Source organism: Colletotrichum truncatum, assembly GCF_014235925.2.
Source record: "Colletotrichum truncatum strain CMES1059 chromosome Unknown Contig_0002, whole genome shotgun sequence".
NCBI classification, from domain to species: domain Eukaryota; kingdom Fungi; phylum Ascomycota; class Sordariomycetes; order Glomerellales; family Glomerellaceae; genus Colletotrichum; species Colletotrichum truncatum.
In genome coordinates, this window is record NW_027222399.1 from 5,514,120 (window position 1) to 5,534,585 (window position 20,466).

The following is a 20,466-nucleotide window of genomic DNA, read 5'->3' on the forward strand; positions in this document are numbered from 1 at the left end:
ATGGATGGTAGATGATCGCCAGAAACACATTCAGGGTCCCAGCAGCGGCGGCTGTGAATGAGTGACTGTGAAGTCAGAGAGCGAGTCATTTGCTATCGAGTTAACTTTGCTGAGATTATAGATCACGTAGTATTTGCAATGTATCTTTCTTGTAGTCAAAGAGCCAGCACATAGTAGGTAGCTATACAGTGAAGATTAAATATCCATTGTTTCCAGTTAAAATCCGACTGATTCAGAAGTTGGTTGAGTAGAGATAAGCCTCATTAAAATTAAACACTCCATACATACTGACGATTTGGTTGGCTATTTTTGCGAGTCGAATGTTACCATTATGTCGAGTTTCACCAATGGAGGCTGCAACTATGTCGTTTATAGTCCACAACACGTGATAGTTGCCTCCTATCTTCCACCGCTAAACGTCTCCCCGCCAGTTCTCAAGTACTTCTCTTCTTCCGGAGTTGACTCGCGGTGCATTACGTAATTGCGATGAGGGTATCTCCCAAATTGGGCAATAATATCACGGTGCTTTATCTCAAAGTCATAGTTAGTTTCCAACAAGTCCCTCGCCGTTTCTTTCTGGACTGCGAGCACTCCCCAGCATTTCCTCTGATCGTCATCACCAGCTGCTCCGTCAGCAGCCATGAGCTCTTCAAAGTCTTGCTTCATCTCTTGATAATGCTCAACCGCCAAGTCGTGTAGGGCAAGATCTTCCGAGTGCATCAGTGGGAGGTAGAACCACATGCGGTAAGCCACCCGATACTTGGTACGGGAATGCGTTGCTGCACCAGCTTTGAGGGCATGATTGGCGATTTCAAGAGCGATCGGGTCGAAGACTTTGAAGACAACGGAGGATTCTGCACCACGATAGCAGTTACGCGGAATCTGGTCCAGGAGCAGCACGAGGCTCAACCATTGAAGTGGCGTGATGGGCCTTACGATGGCAATGATATCCTTTGCCGTCGCTCGCGCTGATTTAATAGCTTCAAGGGCGGGGCGAAACTTTCTCCTATGTTTATAGTCAGTTCTACGAGCTACCGGGGGGAAAGTGGGCTGATACGAACACGCAGGCTTCATCAAAGTCCGCATCAGAGAAGAACCAGCGTCCCAACTGATTCTTCTGCGGCAAGATGAAAGCTTCTTCGGAGTTCAAGTGCTTAAACCAAAACCTACGGAGCCTTTCAAGCAGCTCAGGCGTGATAACCTCCTTTACATGCGCGGTGGCGTGCGCCTTAGATGCCTTGGATCTGGGAAGACCGTTGGATAGCGTCATGTCATCGGCGGTGTTGTTGAAATAACTGGTGCTATGGAGACCTCGACTAGGGCGTATCAACAAGCCAGCTGACTGATGAGATCCTTGACCCGTCGCATGAGGCCGTCTGAGACTCGGTACTGTTGGATTAAGCTCCAGTTTCAACCGTGATACCGGTAGTGCGCGTTCAAGACACCCCGCATTTCGAAAGGTGCGGCTGATCTGCTGAGGAAGCATGTTTGCGGCGTCAACACTATGCCTTTCAGATAGTATATGCAACAAAGCGGATGACAGCGAAGGTGCAGAGGTGGTGCCACTGGCTACGTCGTCTGGTCTCTTGTTTGGGTTTGGAACACCAACGTAAGGCCCAGTTCTAGACGCGCCCAAAAGCGGGGTTTGTGCAACCAGGGGTGCTCCTCTGTACAAGTCGGGGGCTCTCGCTTAGAGTCGCTAATGCACGTTAGTGTTGTGCATTGGTTGGAGGAACCAGTGAACCCAACCATTGGCGGGAAGTGGCTTGACAGCATCACTTGATCATTCCAAGTCTCGGCCACTACTACCGTGACGAAGGTGGTCTGAGCAAGTGACTACACATTGCAGTTTGGTTCGACACCAGTGATAGACATTCCTTAGTCTGATGTTTAGTACACTAAGCAGTTTGTGAATACCATCCTGGTTGTGTAACGGTTAGTCGCATCCTGCACATGCCATGTCTATTAGGGGTTTTGAAACATAGTTGGTCCTTAAAAGTGACATCTAAAGTGGGTGCCAGATTTCTGTGGATTCAATTTTCCCCTAAAGGATGATGATCGAAAGTTGGACTGATGGACTGGTACGACGGCCAGCTTTCACACCCCTTCTAAAAGTTCCAATTGATATCGATTTTCCACAAATGATGGCCTGTATTTACAGATTTCAATAATGTGCTCATACCAAGTTACAGACTTGGTAATTTGCTTTTGGGTACACTGCTCTTGATGTAACGCCAGCGAAGTCAGCCTTTTACATCTTGCAAGGTCATCATCATCATGAGACTTGACAAAAAGTAAAATCACCAATAACTGCTGCCCGGTTATCAACAATCGAATTCAACCGACGGGTAAAGCATACATTTTCCCATATTGTGGATCTTGAGCTAGCTCCATCTATGAAGACTCTTGTCCCGCTGACTCCTGAGTTATCAACGGGCCGCAACTAGCACGAACATCCCCAACCTTAAAAGGTTGTATTAAACATGAATGACGTGCAATATCCCGTCCAATGTGCAATGGCCTCCAAGGATCATATCAGCTGGCAGTTGTGCTGGATAAATATCAACTGGGCTCGGCATGGCCGGTTAAATAGCGCGCGGACGCATTTTCCACTCCAAGCTCGCACCTCGGCCACAGTTACGGCAGTCCGCAGGGCGCACTGGGTCAAAATTCAATAATTTCCGCATCGGGTCAATAGGTCTACACCTAAGGGGAGGATTTTTAAAAGGCTCTGATTGGCTGAGAATTACAGGCACTTGCGCGAGTCAAGAGCGAAAAGGGTAAATGCGGGCAGTGTAATTATATATGGGGTAGTTGAGGTAGTTAAGGCAATTAGGGCAGTTGGGGCAGTTAGGGCAGTCAGGGCAGTCAGGGCAGTTAGGGCAGTTAGGGCAGTTAGGGAAGAGGCAGTTAGGGCAGCTGGGGCAGTTAGGGCAATTAGGGCAGTTGGGGCAGTCAGGGAAGTTAGGGCAGTTAGGGCAGTCAGGGAAGTTAGGGCAGTCAGGGCAGTTAGGGAAGTTAAGGCAATTAGGGCAGTTGGGGCAGTTAGGGCAATTAGGGCAGTTGGGGCAGTCAGGGCAGTCAGGGCAGTTAGGGAAGTTAAGGCAATTAGGGCAGTTGGGGCAGTTAGGGCAATTAGGGCAGTTGGGGCAGTCAGGGCAGTTAGGGAAGTTAAGGCAATTAGGGCAGTTAGGGCAATTAGGGCAGTTAGGGCAGTTAGGGCAATTAGGGCAGTTGGGGCAGTCAGGGCAGTCAGGGCAGTCAGGGAAGTTAGGGCAGTTAGGGCAGTTAGGGAAGAGGCAGTTAGGGCAGTTAGGGAAGAGGCAGTTAGGGTAGTTAGGGCAGTCAGGGCAGTTCGGGCAGTCAGGGCAGTTCGGGCAGTCAGGGCAGTTCGGGCAGTCAGGGCAGTTCGGGCAGTCAGGGCAGTTCGGGCAGTCAGGGCAGTTAGGTATTAGGGTTAAGGGGGGAGGCGCTATAGCTATAGCGAGGTAAGTATTATAGAACACTATAATTATAAGTAGGGGATTACTACGGGTATAAGCCGGGAGTCAGACTTTAGCAGGGTTCTAGGGTTGACTTTTTATGGGTATACAGGCACGGGCTCCATACTTACCTAAAATTTCTAGCCACTCATATCTTATCGATAACACACCTTAGTGGAGACATTAGCCATATTAGGCAAGTTCTACCCCTCATACCGTATACCTACTAATTTATTGAATTTTGACCCAGTGGTCCCTGCGGACTGCCGTACACAGTGCCGGGCTGAACCCCCTGCGCAAAATTGCGGAGAGCATCAACAAGGATCATGCAACATCGCCGCCGGCTTGGCTCATTTACTCCCGACGATGCGGCACTCAATCCGACTCCTGATCTAAACCCGTCACGTCGATTGGCGGAACCCCAGGCTCCCAATCAGTCCCTTTAGACCGGCATTCTCGATCTTTTTAGGCAAGTCATCCTGCTCCGCCATCCGAACAGCTCGTAAAGATCAGCAAATATTGACAAGATTCAGTAGACCTCTCCCGAGCGACTCACCGTCCCCTCCAATGCTACCCACGTGGGTCGACGTTAGTATATTCCGGGCAAGGCGGTCCCATCGCGCAAGCCCGCATGTTGATGGGAATTATCCATAGAAAACGGCACTTGAATCTCCGTTTCCCCCTGTCATCCCGTTGCCACTCCTGGCCAGACAAGCCCATTAATCGAAACCAAACAATGGCATGAAATCCGTTGAAAAGGGACGCCTCTGTCCACCAGCCGTCAGTGCTGTCTTCCATCCTACCTCACGGACTCTCTGTTCATACTTTCCGACCACTACATTCGTTTCTTGAACCTTTTTGTACATACGTATTAAGCTTGTTGATCAACATGCGTTCCTTCGCTTCTCTCTTCACGGCCACCCTCGCCGCCGTCGGCGCTCTCGCTGCCCCTACCGCCCCCGGCACCGATCTCATCAAGAGACAGTCTACCCCCAGCTCTCAGGGCACTCACAACGGCTACTTCTACTCCTTCTGGTCCGATGGCGCCTCTCCTGTCACCTACACCAACGGTGCTGGCGGCTCCTACTCCGTCAACTGGAAGTCCGGCGGCAACTTCGTCGGTGGTAAGGGCTGGAAGACTGGCACTGGCCGAAGCATCAAGTACTCCGGCACCTATTCTCCCGTCAACAACGGCAACAGCTACCTGACCGTCTATGGCTGGACCAAGAACCCTGTAAGTAAATAGCCTGCGGACAACCCGGCTCTTATTGGAGAATGTGGCGCGCTGACACGAGGCCCTTCGCAGCTTATCGAGTACTACATCGTCGAGAACCGCGGCGAGTACAACCCTGGCTCTGCCGGCACCCTCAAGGGCACCGTCACCTCCGACGGCAGTGTCTACAAGCTGTACGAGAGCACCCGTACCAACGCCCCCTCCATCGAGGGCACCAAGACCTTCAAGCAGTTCTGGGCCATTCGTGAGAACAAGCGCACCGGCGGAACCGTCACTGTCCAGAACTTCTTCAACGCCTGGAAGAAGGCTGGCATGAACCTCGGCACCACTTTTGACTACCAGATTGTCGCCACCGAGGGTTACAAGAGCGCCGGCTCGGCCAACATCAAGGTCGAGACCGCTGCTTAAACATGTTCGTTTAAACATAGAAGAAGAAGATAGGGGGCGATGTGGTAGAGACAGACTATGCACGCACTGGACCGTGGAATCGATTTCTGGAACTGGCAATGTGGACTTTGACGTGTGCAGTGGGCCTTGCCGCCATTGACAGCCAAAGTCTAACTTTGATTCCCAAGATGTCCATGTGCTGCAAATAAAACTTTATTTTTGACGTATATTAATTATACTCATGATGTGTCCATGCTCAGGCTAGTGCTCGTCGATTCCCATAAGCGACAACTTAAATCACTGCTTAACGCAACCTCTTGAAATTCGGGTTTTCTATAACTGTATTGGACTGGAAAAAAAAAAAAAAAAGAACACGCCGAAAGTGTGAATTCATTAAGCGTTACTTTAAGCAATGTTGCATGCCATTCAACAGGTACAGTCTGAAAGTGTCAGCACTTGTTGGAATTGACAGCGGCTGCGTTAACTGCATATTAGGTCCGATTAGGTCCGATCGTCTTACCTAGCTACTCATCTTAAAATGTCTGATATGAATTACTTAGTAAAACAATGCCTTAGTTAAAGCTAACAGGGTGAGTGGGTGGGGATACATGTGTTGACACGGAACTTATGGAAAAATTGAGGCAGTTTCTGGATCCTGAGAACCATACCAGAAACAGTCATGCTAGGGCAGTAATAGCAATCTAGAGCAGACGTCATAAAAGCAAGTAAGTAACTAACCGCAACACTAATCCTAGGGTAGCAGGGAAGTTGCGGGTGTGGCTTCATAGGCTCTCAAGAGTCGACATCTCTTGATCATGCCTGATTTTTCTGTACAACTAAGTCATCTCCCTTCTTCATGATGGCTCATGGATTGCTTTGCTCATGGCACCGAGCGCCGTTGTCGCCGCATCCTGAACGACTCCCTGCTGCCCCTGCAACTCCTTTAGGCGCCTTTCCCACGACGACCATCGGTCCAGACTCATCGCTTCCGAAGACTCTTTCCAGAGATCCCGCGAAGGGGTCGTAGACGACACTGAAGCATGCGACTTCAATGCCCAGCTCTTCTCGCCAACCTCCACTCCCTGTCGAAACCGCTGGCCGCAGATGACGAGCCACCTTGCCGCAGCCGGAACCTCAAAATCAAGCAGCGCGTTGCTGCTCTCTAGAGCGTTCGCGACGACCTCGTAGCCCCAATCAATCGGGATACCGGCGAGACCAGCCGTGACTAATCTCGCCTCAATCTCTGCCTTCCTGATGTGTATGTCTCGTAACGCGTCACGCTCCGGACCTGTAGCCGCCGTGGCAGCTTTCCTCCAGCTCCCAGATTGATATGAATCGGCCCACAGGTTGCCGAACCCCGGGAGACCCTTCCAGAGTTTCTCAGAGGTCTGCTTGTTCTCGTCTACAGCTGTGAAGTCATCCTCTGCGAGGTTCTCGATTGCTTTAAGCAGTTCTAGCAATAACTCGATGTATTCTGATGGTAGTTCTAACAGAGAATCCATAAGAAATCCCCAGAGGCGGACGAGCTCCTCTCTGGGGTTGTCTGAATACACGATTGGGTTGGTGATGGCTCGGGCGGCGTCTGCTGCAGTTGTCTTCTGGTGCAGGTAGTCTTTCATCGCCTGTGCCTCTTGAGGATGACACCCATCTTCAACGACGCCGTCCGGTGCGAGCTTGGAAGAAAACCAATCGTCAGACATAACTGTTCGTGTTCTTTCTTCAATTTCAGGTAGGAGTTTGGGGAATAGCAATTTGGGGCAGTACTTCGATGGATGAGTCGGAAATGTTGATATTATGTTGGTTCTAGATGAGCTGTGTTGGCCCCACTAGTCAGACCGAGGCCACTAAGCCTCACTGACGTCACAAGGCATCCTTCAGTTCACAAGACACTCTAAATCAACAATACATAGACTAGATGCGCAATGAAGACTTGAGTAAGCTTAGAATCCTAAAGCGCTATGTTCAGAGTCGGACACCGGGGCCAACTGGCGGTGTTTCGCGGGATCGTTGTGATGAGATCAGACACCGAGGCAGACTCCGAAAACCGCTGTTCATTGGAGGACTTTGCGATGGAGGACTTTCCGATGCAATTATGGATTCCTAATGGAGTGTTTTACATGTTGGTCTCCATTCATATGAGATGGCTCTCATGATCTACCAGTGTCTTTGATTTATGATCAACACTGCCTGGCTCAGCTTACCAGCGTTGCAGTTGGTAGACCGTATGCAAATGATAGGTGGGTGACGATTTTAAGAATACTAGCAACATTCAACTCAAGCCTTCTCCTTAAGTGCCTTCTACTGCCAACTGCCATTAGATTATGTTAGCGCTTATTAACTAACAGAAGCCTGCGAGAACTGACAGAACTTGTACATGCTTAGTGAAAGTCCTAATGTTGAAGGCTGAGCTTTACTGCCACGTGGATCTCGAAGCTTTCGATGAAGAAATCTCTACTGACGGACCCGAACGTCTAAAAGCACGCGAGAACCTATATTCAATACACCTTACTGGTTTTCCTAGAATAATACAGGGATATTATTGGGAGAATTGTAAAGATGGCTACGAGACTAAGTCCATGGAAAGCAGGCTACAGAGACAGGCCATAAATATATCGACAACTTGCGCAAGTAAGCACTTACGCAGCATAACACTCTCGAAGCATCCTGGCCAAAGGTCCGTCCGCGATATTTTCGGAGAAGGCAGGCTACGTCTTAGTGTTGGCATCCAATCTATGAGACTGATGTTATAAACCCGCCATTTCAAGCGAGAAACAAAAGAAGGGATTCAAATAGCTTACAAAAATCTATGAAACATACTTTTCGAGATTCGATTGTCCCACGGTACTTGAAGAACATCGTAAATGTAAGATAGATGCACTTAGACTTATCAATGAGACCGATAAATGACCTGCAGAAAACAAGCGATTTCGGACACAGCGATGCCAAACAGTAGTCTAGTCTTATCTAGCCAGTAATCATAACAATTGATAAAGTAAATATATCTCATGTATTCCGACGGGATTTCCGAGCCTCATCCCCTTATCTGTGTGGGGGTCTTGTTGACTCGTTTTCTTGTTCCGATTTCATTCCGATGCTAATCGCTAACCGTTATCTATACTGATCCAGCTCGAGATATGATATTGAAACTATTCAATTACAAAGACGAAAGTAGTCTCTATCTTGCAAAGATGTGTTTTCTCTGGAAGATGATTAAGCAGAAAGCGCAACAGGCAAGGAACCTTAGTTTTGTGAGGGTTAAACGATAGTGTACGAGTAAGCGATCAAGGCTATGAGGCAACCAAAGATGGATTGTAGTTCCCAAATAGTGAAGCTCCTTTAGATAAGCTAACGCGTATTACCTTACTGTGGGTATGAGTCTTGTCCTAGCCTAGGAGTATGAGATTACAAACACCATATAGATAGCATGAGCACCCCAAAGGTGCAAATTTCTGCGTCAATATGATGAGAAACTACCAGATTTGGTATGCAGAACTTCCTACAACAGCAAATAATCACAAGTACTCGCTAATAATGACTTCATCATTTCACTTCTGGGTTCCCACCGCTTTGTCCTTGGATGTACACGCCAGACATACGCTGAACAATTAAAACAACAGGGTAACGACAGTCTGTTTTCTCACAAATAATTAGACGTTGTTTCTCACAAGCTCAAATTTAGATCCTAGGAACAACATCATGCTGATGGTACGTTCAAAGCTGAACAAACTGTCTTCATCGTGAGAAACGTTCATTTTTCCACATGGACTTATGCCTCAACCAATATCTTCATTTCCATCACTATGCCGCCAATTTATAACAGATCGCTGTTCGTACAATAAAAATAGACACAACCAACTATTTTACAACTTTGGAGCACAACACCCAGTGGTCAACTTGGACCCAATATCTTTATCTGACGGAACATCAAGCGCAGGGTTTCCGGTGAAGAAGTCAGAAGGCGTAATATGCAGTTGCAACATCTCAACAGGCCTGTAAAATGTCAGTTACAAGTCAAGTCTTTAAAAAAGGAGTCGCCACTCACATGACAGGCCAATCCTCAATACGAGGGTTGTGCGTCAGACCAAAGACACTCCAGACAACGAGATCCTGGTTGAGGACATCTTCGTTCCTGTCGGCAGCATCCTTAACACCGCCAACCTCAACCTTACTTTGCAGGGTGTAGCGGCCACCGGCGAAGAGCTCGTGGTCCTTATACCTTGTAACCCACAAGTGGTGGCGGGCGAACAGGGCGCGCTTAGACTGGACGCTGTTGGGGTCCGCGAGGAGCAGTTGCGTCGCAGGCGGTGTGATTTTATATCCGACCGGCTTGCCGGTGATGGGGTTAGGCTTTTTCAAGTTCTGGACCTTGAAGACGCGGTTGTTCATCGGCGCTGCGTCGAACCCCGCAGAGGTGGTGACCTGCGTCTGTCTAACCTCGTACAGATTGCCGTTGGGGTTTGTGCGCTGATCAATTCGCAGCGGCAGGCTCTCTTCTTGCACCACTGTGTTCTCGTTTCCGTCAATGGAGGGGTCGATACGGACACAAAAGATGTGCTGGTGATTTTGTGCCAGAGCACCAGGGCTGACCACATTGCCCCATGGGCTGGTCTTGCCAGGGTCTATGTTAACGACAGAGACAATTCCTGTCGCCCGAGCCTCGACAACAATGCCGGCGGCTTGGTCAAACTTAAAATTGAAGATGTACTCATAGTTCGCGAGAGTAATGATGAACTGGATAACGAGCTCACGACGACGGGTCACAACAGCACGGCCGGTGCGCCAGTTGGTGTGCTTCCAGTTGATACCGTTGTCCTGCTCGTGGAGGCAAATGACGTTCTTAGTCTCTGTAGCCTTACCCTTGTCATCAATCAGGACGCCATCGAAGTACTATTGGCCAGTGTTAGCAGGAACCATCAGTATGGTTATGTTAAGACTAACCTTAATAACACCCAGGCAATCACAGCCCAGGGTTAAGTTGTTAACTGCATTGCCGAGACCACCATCGCCAAAGTCAAAAGCTTGTTTGCGGTGGAAGGGCGGGCGAGGATCGGCATAAGGCACAGTCTAGTAAGCACAATGTTAGAGCACACTATATCGAAGCAATGAGTGTTCTAGGTGTAAAGATTCCTCACCATGTCGCTGATGCTGAGACGGTACATAACCGGGCGTCCATCATAGCGGATATCGTGGACTACAGCACCCTCACGGGGGTTGAACGTAACACGCATGCGCCACTTCTGCCACTGGATCAAATTGCCCTCTGTAATGGAGAAACTAGGGCCCTCGGGCTGGACAACAGTCAAAGGCTTAAGGTCCTTCCGTGTGCCGCCTGGCAGCAGCTCAGGGACATACTCGCTCTCCTTGCAGTGGTCGATAATCGTAGGAGCATGTGTCTTGCCCTGTAAGGCGTCGCCCTTGCCACCTGTGGCAAGCTCCTCAATGCGTACAATCTCCTTCTTGTGAGCATCCATAACAGGGATCAAGGGCAGGGGGTAGGCGTAGAAGTTGGAGTCTGGGTTTCCGCTTCTGGTATCGCGAGCGAAGATGAGAGCCTGGAAGAAACGGTTGTCACCGTCCGCAGCGTCAGGCGCGCCATAGGGCCAAGGCTCGATAACGACCTCGAAGCCCTCTGGCAGCTTCAATTCTGCAATCTTCTTCTGAAACAAAGGAGAGCGCTTGACGGCCTCGGCCAAGGTCTCAAACTCATATCTTGGCAGGGTGTTAGCGTCACATTCATTCATCTTGCATGATGCGTGGGGGATGAGGCTAGAACATACATGGTCAAACTCGCTTGATGCTCGGAACCAATCCGCTTTTGATCAACAATCTTCCCGAGCCCCAAGTCCACAATGGACTCGTAGTATTGCGCTTTTTGGGCACCGCCAATCACGTCGTAAAACACTTGTGCGCATCTTGCTGGCCTTGGTGATGAAGCTGTGAGAGCACCGGAGTGCTCGAGCTCTAAGAACTTCACCACATCGGCTTTGGGCGGCTCCCATAGGTAGTTCTGCCTGAAGTCGAGAACGGTACCGGGGTGAGCGGCGAGCACGATATCCCGCGCTTTGTTTGTCTCGGCTGCAGACAGAGCAGACAGGGGGTGAGGAAACAATGTCATGATGGGAGTTGGATGATTCGGGGACAAGGGTATAGAGGTGCGCCCGGAGTTGCTGGTTGGTAAAGGACGGTAGAGGATAGAATCAGATTGCGTCTTTATGAAGAAACCGGACAGTTCTCGGAACAAAGAACGGGCCAATTTGTATTTTGGTGTCTGAGACGTTATATTGGTGTTCCGCAAGTTGATCCATTCAATGGTCAAAGAGCTAAGTGTCGGAAGGAATTCCGAGCAAATGGTGCGGAACAGACTTCGGAATGGCCGCGCCCTTCCGACTCAAACCAACCACCCCAGTGGCCATCTTATCTTTACCAACCCCATCCAAGATAAGCTTGTTAGAGTCGTTAGTCGTCTAAATCAAAGCAGTAACGGGTCCTAGAAGCTCTTGTAGTTAGCATTGATTGCCCTTCTGCTGTTGATTGGGTCTCCCACTAAAGATAAGATGCCGAGTACCATGCAACGGTATCGCACGGATATCGTCCCCATTCTGACGATCTCGCAGGTTTTGAGTCTATATGTCCCAGTGATAAGATGAAACAATTGAATAGCTCATGAATGTACATAACAAATGATGTTCCCGACAGCCCTGTGGTGATTTCGGTGAATCGTACGACTATGAGACGACTATCATAGCCAGTCATTATTTTGTCAAGTTTTGAGTAATGGAAACCGACATGAAGAAAGATACGGTGGCTCTGGGCAGAGTTGAGTCCCAGACCGAGCCCGTCGCTGGCGACGACTTCCGGCTTGCCCAACTCGGTCATACGCAGGAGTTGAAACGGCAATTCTCTTTACCTGCTTTGGGCGCCTTGTGCGTCTGTCTTATGGCAACCTGGGAGGCTCTTTCAACTGTGGTTGCACCGGCTCTTGTTGGCGGCGGCGCACCTTGCCTATTTTACAACCTGTGAGTTTCCAAGTCTCGGAGACAGAGCGGTAAACTAACTTTATCAAAAGTATTCTTTCAACAATATGTACAATCTGTATTGCTTCATCTTTGGGTGAAATCGCTTCCATATACCCTACCGCCGGAGGTAAGGCAACTCCTAACGACTATCTTGATTCAAGCTAACGGTTTCGTAATTCAGGTCAATATCACTGGGTTGCGGCTTTGTGCCCCTCCCCGACCCGCTCCGCAGCCGCTTTTATAACTGGTTGGATATCCGTAGGAGGACAAGTTGTGCTCACTTCGTCTGCCGCGTTTGCAGCCGGTCTTCAGATCCAGTCGCTAATCATCCTAAACGATGATTTTTATGTACCAGCAAGATGGCAGGGCATGCTATTTTACTGGGCGATGTTGGTTTACGGAATGACTATGAACATTTGGGGTCATAGACTTCTACCTACCGCCAACCTTGTGTCTGGTAAGCTAACTCTAATCAACTAAGTCACCGTTGTTTAGGGTTGACACTGACATGGCTAGGTGTGTTACATGGCACCGGCTTCGTAGTCATCCTTGTCATACTCGGCGTTATGGCTCCAAAGAACAGCGCCTCCTTTGTCTTTACAGAGTTTGTCAACTCGAGTGGGTGGGAGAGCGATGGCGTATCCTGGCTGGTTGGCCTGATCAGTGCAGTTTACCCCTTCCTTGGGTAAGAAGCCATCCCATCTTGCATAGTATATGATAGGCTGCTAACCAACCCCAGTTATGACGCAGCATGCCACTTGGCCGAAGAGCTACCAAACGCAAGTCGAGATGTGCCCATAGCCATGGTAGGCAGTGTGATTGTCAACGGAATAATGGGCCTCATCTACGGCACTGTATTGCTTTTCTCAACGGGTCCCCTGGAAACCCTTCTGACTACACCCACCGGATACCCGTTCATGCAGATCTTCCTCGACGTCGCAAAGTCTCGAGCCGGCGCGACCGTCATGTCCCTCATCATTATCCTCACCGCGATCGCCGCGACGGTCGCCGGCATCACGTCAACGTCGCGGACGCTATGGGCATTCGCTCGCGACAGGGCTACCCCATATGACGAGCACCTAAGCAAGGTCAACAAGCAACATCAAATCCCGGTATACTCTGTTGTGCTCGTGACTGTCCTACAGATGCTTCTGGGTTTCATCTATCTCGGCAATACAACGGCATTCAACGCCATTCTATCAATGGCAATCATCGGAATGTACTCGAGCTACATCATTCCCATCGTGTACATGGTATCTTACGGTCGAAAGAAGCTCGGTGCGTCAGACTATGGTCCTTTCAAGCTGGGACCCGTCTTGGGCCCCGTCTTGAATGTCATTAGCCTGATCTGGATGGCGGTGGTCGTAGTCTTCAGCACCTTCCCTTCGGCGATGCCGGTTACACCGCAAAACATGAACTATTCCATTGTCGTAATGACTGGCTGGTTAGTATTTGGCATCGCATATTATGTTTCGTTTGGGCGGAATAAATTCCAGGTGCCGGTGGTGGATAACAACGTTGTTACTGGAATCTCCGTTCATGCGGATATAGACCATTGAGGCTGGTGACAGGGGAGTGAAAATAGGAACGAAATGATATGGGAATGGATTTGTAATAAGAGAGATTGCTTAGCTTGCATTAACGTCCACCTGTCAATGTCAAGGATAACTCAACCACAAACTGGAGTCTTTGCGGTAATGCTAACTAACGTGTAAGTTGAAACGGCAAAGAAGCTAGCTACATACACCTGCACCTTAAAGCTTTCGCTCACCCTGGTCCACTAGATCAGCCCCTGAAAACGCCGCGAAATTTCCTCGGGATCTCCAAGCGACATGCCCTGCTCGTTCACCCCGAAGAACCCCACCGGAAAATCTGGCGGCGCAGGGTGACCGCCGTTCGCGTGACCGAAAGCGTCAAAAAGGTTCATCAGGTCGTTTCCCATGTTGAACATGTCCGGAATCGAGTTGCTCGCCTGTGGACTGGTATCGAAGGCGCCCCATGCATACTCCACTCTCCTTTCATCTCGCTCGCTCGGATGAGCCATGTGGGCCGGGTCATTCATCTCGCCCGGGTTCTGGCCCGCCTCCTCGGCCGCTTGTGGTGCATCGACCTTGTCGGGATCACTTCGGAGTCCCAGCGACTTGACGCCGGGGAGCAAGCCCCGGATGGTTTTCCATAGCCTCCGGCTTGCATGGCCGTGGCGCGAAAAGCCTTTGATCAGTTGCACAGCCTTGAGGAAGCTTTCCTTGCACGGTTCGGTGAAGACTCCTGGGGCATGACATACGGCCAGGAGAATCACTGCAAGTGCACTCATTAAGAAATAGTTGAAGGCGTGTTGCTGCCGTGCATAGATATCGCTGGTGTCGTTTAGATGGACAAGCACTTGAATCGTGTCAAGGGCGATCTCGGTGACAAGCTTTGCACTCTGCATATCCGCCCTTATGCTTGCTGTGCTCAGCACATGATGGCGGTGGATGAGTGTGCGCATGTGGTTGCCGCGTAAGTAAAGTAGAGACCGAAGCCGATGCATACTCCGCTGCTGTGTCCTCGGTGCCAACCCTAATCTCGGGTGTCGGAGTTGGAGGTCTTCCGGGATTGAGTTGAGCCAGTTTTGCGTCATGAAATCCAAGAACGCGACGGTGTCTTTGGGTATGAACTGGGACGGCGATTCAAAAGGCGGCAATGCTTCCCAAACTTTGGTACAAAGCCTGCCATACGATACCATGCACCTTAGATAGGGGTAGTTTTCTCCCTAGTTGAGGCAAATGTTAGTAGACAGAAACTTAGGATGATAAGGCGACGCAAAAGACGCACCGGCTCCGGTAATTCAGGGTCTATGTCTTTGTCAATGAGACCAAAAGATAGACTTGTCCCAAAACTCCATCGACGATCCAAGACGTAAACACACCAGAAACATCGAATAGCCAAGTCTCTTTCTTTGGGGTCTTTGAAATTGTCCAGGAGGATGGCACGCCGATGAAGGCCAATCTCTAGGCACTCCCTCCCAGATATCCCGATGGATCTCCAGGCCAACAGCTCCTCGCCGCAATGAAACCAGTAAAGGCTCTGTTTGGGTCAGCAACAATAGCGCACACGGCCCAAGAGCCCTCGGGAAAGAAGCAATAACTCACAAGCATCGTTATGATCTGCAACTCCTTCAGGTCTATAAACGCCTCGCCCGAGACTCGACACACGACAGGCTCAACCGAGTTGACCAGCTTCGTGCTGATGGCGTTCTGCCCCTGCGCCTCCATCACGATCGAGATCGCGATCGCGACTTTGGCAATCTGAACATCCTTCAACTCGACGCGTACTCGCTCCCCCTCTGGCACATTCAAGTCTTCAGGGGGACTCTGTAGGTGCCTGGCATAGTACAGGATGTGAGTCAAGCGTGCTGAGATATCTTTCATGTTGGTGAAGGGGTAGACCGATTCGACATCCTCTGAGTAGACGTCGAGCAGACGCAGAATCTCGTCAAAGTCTAGGGTCAGCAAGCAATCCACGTCTCTGTGGGCCGACGAAGCTCTATCATCTGAAGGCGCTGGGGATGCTCCTGGAGATGCTGCCGGTGACGCGGACCTAGTCATTGGTTCATCTTCTCCCGTTTGGATACGCATCCGGGTGAGTGACGTTTCCGCGATGCGAAGACTGAAGGCCGACCTCGTGGGGCCGACGAACTGCGGTTCCCTTGGGTCACTCGGTCTAGTATTTGACTCGCTCGTATACAGAGGACTAGGGTGCTGCGGACCCCCAAGAGCGGCGGGCGACCGCGTGTTAATGTGTGCAATCTTCCCGGTAAGCTCTCGGAGGGATGATGTTAAAGAAGCGACTTGCTCCCTGAGAACGGCTACCTCCTCGGCCAGGTTTGTGAACTGAGAGCTACGGCAGATGTAAGCAGTTGCAGAGTCAGGGGTTATGATGGAGGGTTTTCTACGGATTCGCCTCGTTTCTCTCAATCGGAACCTCCCGATCCTTCTCCTTTAGAGGCGTCTGTTGGGGGCCGGGTACGAATACACACTCGGCGCCATTGGATAAACATCTACGACACACCGCCTGGTCGTCCTCCTTGATGCATTTCAACTTGCGCTTCTTGCATTCATTGCTACACAGTCACAGACTTAGCTGATCGTCTCGTGCTTCATGAGAATTGGAAAACATACCAGGCCACAGCCGTATACTTTGCCCGTTTAGCACGCTGGACCTCGCCGGTCGCAGGTGCAGCAGCGCGCTTCTGTGCGGAAGCGGATCCGGCGCGGGTCGACGGCGGTGTCGTAGCCTCCTCCGTCACGTCACGATCCGGGCCCATGATATTATTAACGGGCGCCTGCAAGTCCGGCCGGGGTTATGGGGCCCGGCGGATCTGTCGTGGGCGGTTCGGAATTGAAGTTGAGGACGGGCGGGATTGGAGAGAGTTCCGAGATGCGTTGGAATGTTCCGGCGGTTGGTAAATAAATCAGCCCTCGCTCCGCTAAGTGCCCGGAAAGCCGGTAAAGCACCTAGACACAAGGATATGTGGGTCCCATGAGCTATGTCCGGCCTCGGTAGGTAAACAATACCTTATCTCACTGAAAGCAACGGGTGGCGTCAACTTTTTGAATACGAGTCATGTTAGTGATTGTAAACAGCTGAAGACAAAGGTTAATTATATTAATAGGATTTAATTATGCGTTTTCTTCTTGCAGCCTAGAAGGAACTCAGTGGATCCCCACCTAAGTGCCTTGGTTTATATCTCACGAACTAATCCGAATTCTAGTCGTTGAGTAACAGTCATGTCAAAAGCTGAACATAAGCAGCAGATTGCCATTGTTCATCATGGGCTGCACTATGCATGTCTAGTTTGTGGCTGGTTCTACTGTATAAAAGCCTTCCGACGCCGCTACATGCTATAATTTCACGCAAATCATCATGTTAAAGAACCGCAGCTTTCGCTCCCAAGCCATCCGTCAGCTAAAGGGCATCCCGAGGCGAACGACGCTTGAAAACATTGCCTCTATATTGTTCTGCTTCTAGCTTGAATCAGAATATTCAATGCCACGTAGCTACAAAGACCGCTACTAGCGCGCTGCCTGGGACATTACTCGGAACACTGCCACGGGGTTCCGAGCGTCTGGCGTTCTTTGTAGCTGGTGCATTTAGCTAGCATGATACCCTTCCACGGGCCGGTCCGGGATTATTCCTATCAGAAACATTCAACGTCTCGCGGCAGTGGTCAAGCACAAGGACACTTTTAGCACAGTTGTAGAAGCCCTCATGACTACTTGTTCCTGTCAGTGCGTCCAGACAAAATCTTTTGACCTCAAGAGGCTTGTAGTGTTTCCTGTTGGTCCTCGGCTCTCACTAAAGCGCATGTCATCTGCGTATTGTTAAGTGACCGCCGGTCCTCTTTGCCACAGCATATGCGTGCATCCCAGGTTTGTGGGCTTCTTAAGGCTGAAGAGTAATGTTGTGTGGCTGTTTACTGAGTCGCTAGAGTCACATCGTTCGCAGGCGCTCATGAATCTATGACACGCCGTGTATAACAGTTTAATTAAAATAGCTGAGGAGCAGTAACACCATTGGCCTCGAATATTCTCTAATATCCACCAAATTCTTGTATGAACTTCACCCGCGAAATACCTATTCCCTAACAGCATCAGAAATATTAACTACGCCCAACGGCCTATGTTAACCACTATCTGACATGTTTCCGAATTTACCCTTCTGATAATCAGTTCTGAGGATAACTAACTTATTCTTGTGACTGTATCAATGGCACGTACAAATTCTTAGAAGAAGCGAGAAGCCCCCTATCGACACCCCAGTGACACCGGCCCCTACTCCCAGAACCAGTCACCCAAGCCACGCAACTCCAGCATCTCCAAGTACTTCACAACCCGCCCATCATCCCCACGCCATAAACGCCATACTAAAATAAGAAGCGACAACACCTTCCAAACATCCCCAACGTAACAAACCCCCCCACCAGCCGAGGCCTTGCTACACTTACACCGTTTGGTGCCAGCACACTCCCCGACAGTCACACCTCATACTCTTCCCTTCCGGTTAACCCATCAATCGCAACCATGAACAAAATCCCACGATACCAAAACAAGCTCACCCGACGCGGACTACTCTGCGCGTGACGCATCCCACTACTCGTGATCGGCTCCGGCACAGATAGACAAAACGGCCGAGACGTCAAAGTGCTATTTGCGTCTTTGCCGCTGTCCGAAACACACCCCGTGCGCAAACCGGACTAAGGAAAATGTTGACGGCTGATTTCTTTTCCGCAGATTGCTACACCCTTACACCGTAATCAGGTGACTTAACGGTATTGTCGTGGCAAAATTGTTAGAGGAGCATATGTGGCGAAAACTCGATGCTTGTGGAAAGCACTGAATCTCCTCAAGTGCAATTTGTAACTAATCCTGCGAAACGTAATAGTTTGATTCCGGGAGTTATCCGTAGGCATTAACTACCGGATTCCACATTCGTCAAAGACTCCTGCATCTCCGAGTCTATCTCAAACTCTCCAGTTCTCGGACCACAACAACATCATTGCTAATCTTACCATTACACGCCAATAGATAGAATCCAATCCTCGGTCCTCAAATCTCATAGACAGCATCAACCAGGCATCCATTCGACACGAATCCACAGAGCGGGACACAAAACAAATAGGGGGGAGAGGGTCCTTAAAAAAAAAAAAAAAAAACAAGCAACAGCGCATCAGACGAGTCTCAGCTGTCACTACAAAGCCCATTCTAAATACTCTACGAGCGGCACAGACTGCCGCAACGGTAAATTTATTAAACCTGGGGAAAAAAGGGGGAGGGGAGAGAGAGAGAGAGAGAGAGAGAGAGAGAGAGAGAGCCCCTGCCATTTCCCGGACCCCCCATGATCAAGCTCAACTTCGACATTTTTCTCCGACGATGATCCCGCATGGCGTCGCCTGGGATGAACTGAAGAGAAGAAGAAAGATTTTTGAAACTACAGACATCTGAAGAGATAAAAGTAGATGACGAATACACTGACCGTAGCACCCGCCGCTTATACCTGTAAAACTTGTCTTACAAAACAGTATCACTGTCAACGTGCTTCATCCAAGCCCCGCGGCGGATACTTGTCCAACATCAACAACATAAATAGATTAGACAACACATCGGACGGTCGGGACGGATGGTTAGGGGCGGGTTTTACAAGATTACTAGAGAGAGCATTGATCTTCGTCGTCATCTGAGAAGAACCCACCTGGTTAAGGAGACGACGTGGCATACGAGAGGTTGGAGATTGTTCTGCTTCAAATTACAAGGGAGATGGTTGTCACTGGGTGATCGACATGGCAGGGCACGGCACGTGTGGATGCCAGCCAACAGCCAGCAGCCCGCAGACGTCGATCCGTTGCCATTGCAAATATGTTGCGCTCGATGACACGCATGTATCACAAAAGCACCTGGTCAGAGAAAACTTGTAATGTTCAAAGGTGCTGAGCACTTGATTCGGCTTTTAGCTTGTGCTATACACCCACTATGTTCCCAAATCCTGCCAATCATTCGCGCAAACCTGCGCTGGTGTCTACCCAACCATCCCATGTCCGATGTATGTACAAGAGCTAACGCCGTAGAGCATTCCAAGCCCTGGCTACCTAGTCCTGGTCAAAGTTCACAGATCCCCAACACCTTGCATAAAATCATACTCATGTAAACAACCTCCTTGCGGAAGTACAACGCCTGTACCGTCTGTGACGGGAGCGACATCCCCTAGCCGTCGCTCGCTTGCCCTTTTGATTCCGCGGACTCTTGGTCCGAAACGTGGCCGTATATACAGCATTTTGAAGCCCCGGTTGCACCACCGGAAGCGACTGGCTCAAACAAGGCGTGGAATGCTGTCACCGCATACCACTGAGCCGTGTGAAACGTATCCCCACTGACTGTCGAGCGACACGAATAAAAGATGATGAGATAAGATGAAAAATAAGAAATGAGATAGATAACAGAGACAGAAATGTATGAAGTAGATGGCTAGGTAATTGAGCCATGGAGGCTATCCACCTAGCCAACGTCAGATACTCTAGCTGATCGTGATGTCATGACACGATCATTGATCGTAAATGAAATGTGCTGGGGGGGTTTTTTTGGGTGCTTTTCTTTTTTTTTCTGTTTTCTTTCTTCTTGCTCGACCTTGCAGGTTGTGTGCGTGATGGAGGGCGTCATTGGGCAGGCCTGCATCATACAGATGGACCTCATCAGCCCAATCACTGCCTGAGAGCGACCCAACACCGAGTTCAGCCATAATTGGGGAAGGATGTAACACGAAACAAGAAAAGGTAATTAAGAGAGTTGAATCTAGGAGATTCAAGGCGTCTCAA

The 20,466-nt window shown here is 49.8% G+C and overlaps 6 protein-coding genes across 6 annotated transcripts; 2 read left to right on the top strand and 4 right to left on the bottom strand.

Annotated features, from left to right (window-relative positions):
- Positions 1 to 399: 399 nt before the first annotated feature.
- Positions 400 to 1,486, bottom strand: CTRU02_204465 (uncharacterized protein; the record flags this gene model as incomplete). Its single annotated transcript, XM_036720938.1, has 2 exons — positions 400 to 1,006; positions 1,062 to 1,486. The coding sequence occupies 2 exons, from the start codon at positions 1,484 to 1,486 to the stop codon at positions 400 to 402; spliced, it is 1,032 nt and encodes a 343-aa protein (XP_036586922.1).
- A 2,885-nt stretch (positions 1,487 to 4,371) lies between these two features.
- On the top strand, positions 4,372 to 5,124 carry CTRU02_204466 (glycosyl hydrolase family 11 protein; the record flags this gene model as incomplete). The annotated part of the gene is made up of 2 exons (XM_036720939.1): positions 4,372 to 4,716; positions 4,789 to 5,124. 2 exons carry the CDS (start codon positions 4,372 to 4,374, stop codon positions 5,122 to 5,124), a joined length of 681 nt encoding a protein of 226 aa, XP_036586923.1.
- An 833-nt stretch (positions 5,125 to 5,957) lies between these two features.
- CTRU02_204467 (uncharacterized protein) lies at positions 5,958 to 6,803 on the bottom strand (the record flags this gene model as incomplete). The annotated part of the gene is made up of 1 exon (XM_036720940.1): positions 5,958 to 6,803. One exon carries the CDS (start codon positions 6,801 to 6,803, stop codon positions 5,958 to 5,960), a length of 846 nt encoding a protein of 281 aa, XP_036586924.1.
- A 2,160-nt stretch (positions 6,804 to 8,963) lies between these two features.
- Positions 8,964 to 11,218, bottom strand: CTRU02_204468 (Copper amine oxidase 1-like protein 3; the record flags this gene model as incomplete). The annotated part of the gene is made up of 5 exons (XM_036720941.1): positions 8,964 to 9,093; positions 9,146 to 9,990; positions 10,042 to 10,167; positions 10,236 to 10,812; positions 10,881 to 11,218. 5 exons carry the CDS (start codon positions 11,216 to 11,218, stop codon positions 8,964 to 8,966), a joined length of 2,016 nt encoding a protein of 671 aa, XP_036586925.1.
- A 659-nt stretch (positions 11,219 to 11,877) lies between these two features.
- CTRU02_204469 (Choline transport protein 6) lies at positions 11,878 to 13,678 on the top strand (the record flags this gene model as incomplete). The annotated part of the gene is made up of 5 exons (XM_036720942.1): positions 11,878 to 12,119; positions 12,170 to 12,246; positions 12,301 to 12,576; positions 12,636 to 12,804; positions 12,859 to 13,678. The coding sequence occupies 5 exons, from the start codon at positions 11,878 to 11,880 to the stop codon at positions 13,676 to 13,678; spliced, it is 1,584 nt and encodes a 527-aa protein (XP_036586926.1).
- Positions 13,679 to 13,899: 221 nt separating this feature from the next.
- Positions 13,900 to 16,425, bottom strand: CTRU02_204470 (fungal specific transcription factor; the record flags this gene model as incomplete). Its single annotated transcript, XM_070204383.1, has 5 exons — positions 13,900 to 14,871; positions 14,922 to 15,174; positions 15,213 to 16,009; positions 16,062 to 16,221; positions 16,280 to 16,425. The coding sequence occupies 5 exons, from the start codon at positions 16,423 to 16,425 to the stop codon at positions 13,900 to 13,902; spliced, it is 2,328 nt and encodes a 775-aa protein (XP_070062146.1).
- Between the last annotated feature and the right edge of the window lie 4,041 nt (positions 16,426 to 20,466).